Raw genomic sequence first — 9,547 nt, forward strand, 5'->3', positions numbered from 1 at the left:
TTCGTGGTAAATCACATAGATTTACAAGTCGGTACAGAAAATCAAATCCAAATCTACTTTGCCGTTACTACTACAACGTTACTTACTTTTATTTACGGGGGTAGTGTTATATCTAAATGCACAGTGTATATAAAACTTAGTAAAGTTAATTATTTTTAAATTCAAAAAAACATAATGACTTTAAAAATTCGTGATGTGACTGCTAATGTCTAATCTAGACATTTTGTTTAAAAAAAGAAAAAAAAAACATCAAAATGTTTTTATCTTCCCTCATTGAAGAAATTCTAGTGCAACTCAAATTTTTGGCTTCAAAAGCTGTATTAAATTATGTAGGGTGTCATTTAGCAAAAGTAGTAATTGTAAATTTAAAAAATATTAACTTTATATATTAACTTGAAACGTGTATCTCTATGGGTTATATACCCTCTAAAATGTAATTTCTACAACTACCTACATATTATAATAATTTGAATTCAAATTATCGATGAAATATCAGTTAAACTAAGAGAAAATGGATTTCAACACAACAACAAACATTGAGTACACGTGGCCTTTTCCAAAGCCTATTGTAGGAAAGTAAGTTTAATTGTATTTTTTGACGACTTCAACTGATTTCAGCTACACTTTGACGGGTTGCATTGTGCCTAGATAAGTGAGTAAGAATTATAATATAGTCTGGCAATATATCCCATGATATGCGGGCGACGGGAGGAAAGACTGAGCGGGGAAGTGAGGTGCATCAGTTGTGGAAAATCCACGACTAATGCACCTCACTTCATTCATCGCTACACGCCCCCGGCCCGCACGGACCATCGGGAGTGTTACGAACGATGTTGCCAAGCTATAGATTTGCCTGATATGAGACACTATTCATGGCCTTGTAATCATCATCATCATACTTATTAGCCAATGGACATCCACTGCTAGACATGACCTTTTGTATAGACTTTCAAACGCCATTGTCTCAAACACCAGCATCCAGCGGCTCCCTGCAAAACGCTTGATGTCCTCGGTCCACCTAGTAGGGGGTCGACCAACACTGCGCTTTCCAGTACGTGGGCGCCATTATTCGGGACAAAAAAACCAATATAGCCTTCCTATTGCCACTTCAGCTTCGCGACTCGCCGAGCCATGCCAGTATATCAGTGGTCCTGTAAAGGGTCTATTAAAATAGGCTGATGATAATTAATGTCATTTGATTGTACATTGTTACCTCCAGACCATGTGAGCCGCCAAGCCCAGACGCTAGGCCCACAGTTCGCCCGGCGCCAGTAGCGCCGTACTGCCATTGCGACGCTCACTCGTACGAGCCGCGTATAGAGCAGTACAAGCAGTTGTTGGACAAGGAACAGAAGCTGTGCCACGACTATGAACTGCTGAGACGGCAGGTTGGTATCATCATCAAATAGGACATTGTGGTATCTCCAGACCATGCGAGCCACCCAGCCACGAAGCTCGGCCCACAGTCCGCCCGGCACCGGTAGACAAGGAACAGAAGTTGTGCCACGTACGTGTACGTATCATCATCACACTTAGACTTATAAAATATGCATACAGACTGTATCATCTCGTTGTCAAACTACTAGAACCATATATGGCGCCGGGTATCAATGTGTGAGTGTGAAGTGCATTTCCTTAAAGGAAATAAAGGCCGTCTGTCTTCATTGTGCATCTATCACGTGTCGGCGTGTACACATTTTTAAGCGAACTGGTATCATTGGGGTGCATCATTGACTTTTTATTACATCTATGTCATCATCATCATCAATGGATTGGACATTGATATGACCTCCAGAATATCAGAGAATGTAGGTACGTATAATATATGTAATTTGAGGTCGTGCCACCCCCACCATTTTACAATCGCACTGCAAGACTCTGGACAGTTTGTAGGGACTTCCAAACATCACAATACTGAGCCACCTGCATCCAGCGAATCCCTGCGACTCGCTTGATGTCGTCAGTCCACCTGGTGGGGGGTCGGCCAACACTGCGCTTACTAGTGCGGGGTCGTCATTCCAGCACTTTGGGGCCCTAACGTCCATCGGCTCTTCGAACTATGTATATATACTTACACAATATTCTAGATTACATCCCAAAGATAAATCGCGCATCCCTTGGACAGTACAGAAGCAGCGATAAATGATAATATATGTCTTACTCTTTAACTTCTAGATGGTCGACGTAACAAATGACATTTTGGATCATCCCTGCGATGATCTTGATAGCAAAATGTTGACAATTTACCAGGAGACATACAAAAAACGATGTAAGTCTCAGAACATTAATTTAGCACACGCCTCGCAATTTCAAACGGGTAATTTCCCCTTTCCGTGGAAATATGGGGATGAAATTGCTCACGAATAAAGTGGCTTATACATCATCATCATCATATCAGCCGATAGACGTCCACTGCAGGACATAGGCCGCCTGCATCCAGCGAATCCCTGCGACTCGTTTGATGTCGTCAGTCCACCTGGGGTTGGGTGGTCCACCAACACCGCTCTTTGTAGTACGGGGTCGTACCTTTGGACCTTTGGACCCCAACGTCCATCGGCTCTTGGAATTATGTTACCCGCCCATTGCTTCGCGAAGTAAAAGATTCGGCTGGCTTTCTATTGGCTAAAGAATTTTCAAAATCTCTTACTGTACTCAGAGGCACAATTATCCGCCCGCTTTAATATTACGCGAATATATTAAAGTAGGCGGATAATTGTGCCTTTGAGTATATAACCAGAGATTACCTCTACAACTTGACTTATTTACAAACTTTACTTGTCTATAATAATATTAGTATCTAGATTGTTTATTTAGAACTATTGAGGTATAAATGGAATACATTTGTTAAATTAAAAAAGCTAAAATTTGGAAATCAAAGTTAGAAAAATGCACCTTGCTTCGAATATACCCCCTTATTTTCGGACCAAAATGCCTTTCGAACCTTTCGATTTTAATTAATCACAACCATAGCAACATAGCTTGAAGTTTCAAAGGTACTTATAAACCATCGGTCGTAGATCGTTAGATGGGCCTCAACGCGTCGCGGAATTGTCATTGGTTTCGCACATTGAGTATGTCATCACTCGTAACACATTTCTCTTTATTCATATTGAGGCTTGTATTTTTACACTTCCAAAATGAACACGAAGGCATAATTAACGAATTAAAATAAGAAAAAACAGTAAATATTTTATCAAGTCCACGTCCACTCACAGTATGCGCTTGTTACGTACTAAGGATGTGCGTGCACGTCTTTTGGTAATGACATAAAATTAGGCGTTCTTTAATATGGAGGGGCCCATCTAACGATTTATATCGATGTTGTAAACAACTAACTTAATAGACTTGGAATAAATAAATTATCAATTTTTAAGCATTCCCTACATCGGACTACCGAGCAATAGTGGCAGCGTCACAGTCGAGCGCTCCTATACCCCGGGAGAGTCAGCGTCTCGGAATGCTGCGCTGCTACAAAGACCCCACCCACTTCACGGATAAACCCCCCACTGTTCGTCCCACCATCAACCCCCCTGGGCCAGTCCATACCGGTGTTTCTCCTCAGGCTATACAAACATGGTAAGTTTTTACTACATCCTTGATGTATACTGTTTACCAACAAACAAATTAAAAATGAGGGTATAAATCACTAGTCATTTCACAACTAATAACAATTATAATTAAATTGTTCTTAAATTAATGAAATTAAACTTGATTAATAAGCTTATAACGATTAGATACGGTTAAAATATTATATAAAACATTTTATAAATCAATTATATATAATCTAAAATAAATAAGTCATGAAATGAAATGCGATTTCTACCTTCATTCTAATTTCTTTGTCGGTAAACAGTACTCATCAAGAAAGGCTGCAGTATAGTTGCATTATCTTTGAAATAAGTAGGTACCACATACACAGGGCCGGACCGTCCATACGGCGAACGGAGCGGTCGCTCCAGGCGCCAAATCCTAGGGGGCGCCGAAATGGTAAAGACAAGATCGAAAAGAAATTTATTGCGAAGAGATGAACGCGACGTGCGCGAATTTACTTCTAGTAGAGGCGTCTTTCTTTACCTATGGTGCAGGGAGTGCGTTGATTTTAACCCGGGTATATACAGGTAATAGAGGGCGCTATGGTGATGATTGCACCCGGGCGCTGCGTGAGCTAGAGAGTCTTTACTTATAGTGCAGGGGGTGCGTTACACCCGAATGTCGCGATCTCAGGGGCGCCCAACCGCCACTCGCCGCGCGGGTTTTATAGGTACTAGGGGGCGCTACGGTGATGATTGCACCCGGGCGCTACGTGAGCTAGAAGAGTCTTTACCTGTAGTGCATGGGGTGCGTTACACCCGGGTGCCGCGATCTCAGGGGCGCCCAAGCGCCACTCGCCGCGCGGGTTCTATAGGTACTAGTGGGCGCTAGGGTGATGATTGCACCCGGGCACTACGTGATCGAGAGACGGTATCGTGCCTGATTTTCAATTGGCCTGAGTATGGTCAAAATCTTCGCGTTCCATAAGTTCGTAGCCTAAGTAAACCAGGAAACTACAAAGCTATAATTTTTTAGTTATGTTATTTTTCAACTTTATTTAGAGCTCAATACACTTATTTTGTTGGCCTGGAAACATTTCTATAATAGCTATTTTTTTTCTTTAAACTCTTAGAAAATGCATAGACCACTTTCATAAAAATTTTGAACTCGATAAGTGCTTTTTTAGCTTCGGAAATAGATAAAATTCGATGATGGAGAGACTAGATCATATGAATATGGTGGTAAGGTAAGAATTCTAAATTACCCTGATGAAACAAAACTTTACTTCTCAATGATCATGGCCATTTTTCTTTAATATGTCCTCTGAAACATCGCAGCAGATTTCACTACTAAGCAGAGTTTATATTTACGCCTTTTTTTAGTAATCCACCGTAATTACATCCCGCGAATCTCAAAAAACTAAGACCATTACTTTTGCAACACGCAAAACCGCTTCTGCTTTTTGGAACATTGGATCCTGGTCGTGTCCACTTTTTAGACTGTACTTTTGTTTCTGGAGTTAAAGTAATATATTCAGGTTTTAACCATGGTCACAAAACATACAAAAAAGTATCTGCCTCAAACAACTCCAAGCAGTTGCGAAAATTCGTCAGTCGATCGCGTATTTGTTCAACACAAAGAAGCCAAGGCGATTATGTGATGTTTGCCTTCTGTTGAGATGCCAAAAGTGTCAGCTATCTTCCTAAAAGTCAATCTATCTATCTATCTATCTATCTATACTATAATAAAAGAGTAGAAATCGAGTGTCTGTACTTTGCCCAAATTTAACTAAAATTAAGTTAGGGCAATTAGAAATGAGCAATTGAATACGAAAACATTTTTTTTAATTTCTTGTCTGTCTGTCTGTCTGTTTGTCTGTCTGTCTGTCTGTCTGTCCTTCTGTCTGAATGTTCGCGCTATTCTCTGGTGCTACTGGACGGATTTTGATGTGGATTTCACAAATAGATTAAGCATAGTTTAGGGCAACATATAGGCTTTGTTTCATTAAGATCGGATATATAGCAAAAAACGCGAACTTTATTGTACAGCGGCCTTCGGCCGGGGGTTTGTAATAGGGCTTTCGACCGTGGCTATGGCTGGGCATTTTACCTAAGCGCAAAAAACGCGCGGCCTTCGGCCGCGAACTTTATTCTTTACCGGCCTTCGGCCGGGGGTTTTTAATAGGGCTTCCGACTGTGACTATGACTGGGCATTTTACCTAAGCGCAAAAAACGCGCGCACTTTATGATATACTACTATATCATAAAAAAGTTTTCATTAAATTAAAAGCGAAACATAACATCGTATGTGCTATCTTCTGATCAGTTTGAAGGCGGTACCAAGTTAGTGCTGTGTTAATTAAAGCCGTATCTGAAAGAAGTGTCTGAAAATCCAGTTAAAATCTTTATGATTTAAACGGCTTGAATCGAATCGAAATCGAACGGTCGAATTGAGAAACCTCCTCCTTTTTTTTGAAGTCGGTTAAAAATGTATGACATTCCGCTATACGTTAGGCTACGAACTTTTCAAACGTCCCTAGTATATAATGTTAGGAGCAAACAGGAAAGGCGCCATAATTGGATCTCGCTCCATTCTAAAATTTACCTCGGTCCGGCGCTGCACATACATCTACATACAAGTACATCATACGTCTACATACGTAAATCATCTCGTGTAATTCCCGTAGGGGTAGCAGAGACCACGTTCGTCACTTGCTACGATCGCTGCATATATCCCTTGAGAGAATATATATTAGATAGATCGATAGATTGATAGATAAATAGATAGACAGACAGACAGATAGGTAGGTAGTAAATTTTTTTCAATCTATAAATCAATCAATTTATTTATTTGCAGATACATGCATTATATAAACAGGTGGTCGGTAGATGTAGATGGTAAATGTATCTTGCCAATTTGGCATGCAAATTATTTATTAAGTATTTAATGATTCAAATGACAATTTCACCATTTAAAATTTACATCTTTACAATAATTTTATAAGTAAACATTTTATAATTATATTACTAAAAAATTCAATACGGCAGATAGAGAAGTTTCTGTTATCATCAAATTATTTCCCTCTCTCATTGCCACTTTAACTGCGCATAGCATATGCTTGGAGTTTGTCTGTGTGGTCGAATCAGAAATGAGGATAGCCGCATAGACAAAAGTCACCGACAGGCAAGCTCAGCGAGTCACGAAGTTAAAGTCCGATGAGGTCCATAGTTAGCGACTAACTATGGACCTCATCGGTCGCTAACTATGAGATAGTTTTTATATGTTGCCATGTTTAACTACCTACTATTATATTAATGCAGGTTTACGGAGTTTCCTGGAAGAACAGAATACATGGACACTTACAGTGCTTCGGCTAAAGCTTGCTGGAGATCGATGCAGAGATTCAAAGAACCGATGCCATCTACACGGAGAAGGGCAGATGATAACTGTGTATAATCCAGAATGTTTTGTTAATTTGGTTTTATTTTGGAAACAAAAATAAATTAAGGGAAGGTATATTTCGTTTTTTTTTAGACTAGCTATTAGATAAGCTGGAACATTTAGGTAGATTAATTAACCTCAATGAGTATTTTTTTTTACATTGGCATTCGGGTTTCTAATACTTCTCACTTTGGATTTGATGTTGATGTCTGAACGACCTTTATAGGGGTGTTGCTTAAATATTCACACCGGTACAAAGTTACGTTTCGAAATTTTAACCTTATTAATAGTTAATAATAAACTCAAGTAAGCATCATGGGCAAAATTAAAGTAGTCCAGGTGACCCCCTGTGACCCAAGACCCCCAGACGACTCTGCGGGGGTCCACCTTGGTGTGACATAAAAATAGGGGTTCACGATTCGCAGTCGGGGGTCCACGAATATTTATCTGGTTTCATACCGAATGGGGAAATAATTGTGAATTTATTGCTTCCTTGTGCTGTCATCAGAAATCAAAAATTAAAGTTGGCTGGACAATTTTACTTTTCGTCGTCCACTCACAGCACAATCAATTAATTAAGTCACCAATTCTCCCTTTCTTTTTGAAAACTCTTATTTTATGATGATGTTTCAGCTGTAACAAAATTTTCCATAGACGAATGTAATAACATTGTTTGCCGAGTTTTGGGTAGAAATTTAGCAGAGGGTCCACCAGAACCAGTTCAATTTGAAAGTGGTCTATGAGAAAAAAAAGTTTGGGAACCTCTGGTTTAGACCTATCTTGTTTTTATTAAATGGAATTATATTATATACATTGCATAACTAAGTAAACTTGATAAAAATATAATCAATTTTTCGCAAATAGATTTATTAGGTTACGTTACGGTTAACGTATCTTGTATTTCATAAAATGGAATTATATATTATATAAATACTAGCAAATTTGAAAAAAAATATCGATCTTATAGGAATAAATCTTGCTTTTTTTGCGAATCGATTTTTCAAGTTACGTTACGTTTATGTATCTTGTTTCTTTTAAAATATTTACACTGCATAAGCAAACTAGGAAAAATAGAGCTTTTAAAACTCAATTTATTTATTATATTTATCTGGTTACGATTCGAATCGATTAAAAAATCGAATTGTTTTCGAAAGAATCGCTATCCCTATGAGGCACCTAATAGGTAACCATGAGAGTTACAGCATACCAATTTTCACACAAAAACTGATAACGTCAAAGTTTGAATTAACGTTGCGTTGTGGATGTGATGTGAACCCGAAATAGGCGCGTACAGGAATACAGGAATATCGATATGCATACTTGTCGATGTATATCAAATGTACAACCGCTTCAAAAAGAAACAGAATCGACTTTTTTGACGGCCTCCGTGGCGCAGTGGAATGCGCGGCGGATTTACAAAACGGAGGTCCTGGGTTCGATCCCCGGCTGGGCTGATTGAGATTTTTTTAATTGGTCCATGTCTGGCTGGTGGGAGACGTACCGCCAAGCGATTTAGCGTTCCGGTTTGATGTCGTGTAGAAACCGAAAAGGGGTGTGGATTTTCATCCTCTTCCTGACAAGTTAGCCCACTTCCATCTTAGACTGCATCATCACTTACCATCAGGTGAGATTGTAGTCAAGGGCTAACTTATAAATAAAAAAAAACCTCCTGGTTGCTTGACGTGATAAAGTGTCGCTTACTATAATTTGACGGTCTTATGTCCGATTTGTATCGCACCCCGGTGCTGTTCCTAGCGGATTTTTTAAAAACCTTTATAGTAAAATGGCTCACTAAAAACAGACAAAACTAATTTTGTATGCAGTTATCGATGGTTTGAGACCGAGAATTTATTAGAAATAGTAAACGACATGCGAATTTATGATCGTTCTATAAAATAGTATAGAGTCTGTAGGTATAGGTCGATTAGTTAGTTAAGCAGGAATATTTCGTGTTTAATAATATGTTGGGGTCCCAACTCTTAAGGTGGTGGAATGACGTAATATTTGGGAGTCCCTACAAAATAAAAGGTCTGTCTTGCAGTGGACGTCCTTCGGTGAATATGATGATGATTATGAATATTATAGTAAATGGTCAATGATTTCAATACTAAAACTACGATTTATCATTTAAATTTATTTTATTACTTGTAAGAATAAATACTTAATAACTACATACTCGTATATTATAGCATTATTATTATTATTGCATTTTGATTCACATCGTAAGAGGCGTTGCGGCGCCTGAGCGGTACCGCTCAGCTATCCGACTTTACTTACAACTTTACTTTATTATCAACCTATCCAACGCTGTCCAACCTCTCGTGTGCCCGCTGATAGGGTGAAATTTTTGCGATGCGGCGCCGCACCGTACTCGCAACCGCCGAGACGAGGCGGGGAGGGGTGAATGCGTTGCGACGTCGGAGCGGCACCGCTCAGTTGTCTATACGTGTCAACTTTACTATAAAACAACATATCCAACGCTCGTACGGCGCTGCTGCGACTTAACATCGTTGCGGTGCCGCACCGCTCGTGTGCCCGCTGATACGGTGAAATTTTTGCAATGCGGCGCCGCAAC

At 39.5% G+C, this 9,547-nt stretch overlaps 1 protein-coding gene across 1 annotated transcript; it reads left to right on the plus strand.

Annotated features, from left to right (window-relative positions):
- Positions 1–30: 30 nt before the first annotated feature.
- On the plus strand, positions 31–7,039 carry LOC112047590 (uncharacterized). The gene is made up of 5 exons (XM_052888590.1): positions 31–576; positions 1,220–1,388; positions 2,176–2,269; positions 3,375–3,576; positions 6,852–7,039. The coding sequence occupies exons 1-5, from the start codon at positions 512–514 to the stop codon at positions 6,985–6,987; spliced, it is 666 nt and encodes a 221-aa protein (XP_052744550.1). The 5' UTR covers positions 31–511; the 3' UTR covers positions 6,988–7,039.
- The last annotated feature ends 2,508 nt before the right edge of the window (positions 7,040–9,547 follow it).

Source organism: Bicyclus anynana, chromosome 23 (assembly GCF_947172395.1).
Source record: "Bicyclus anynana chromosome 23, ilBicAnyn1.1, whole genome shotgun sequence".
Taxonomy (NCBI): domain Eukaryota; kingdom Metazoa; phylum Arthropoda; class Insecta; order Lepidoptera; family Nymphalidae; genus Bicyclus; species Bicyclus anynana.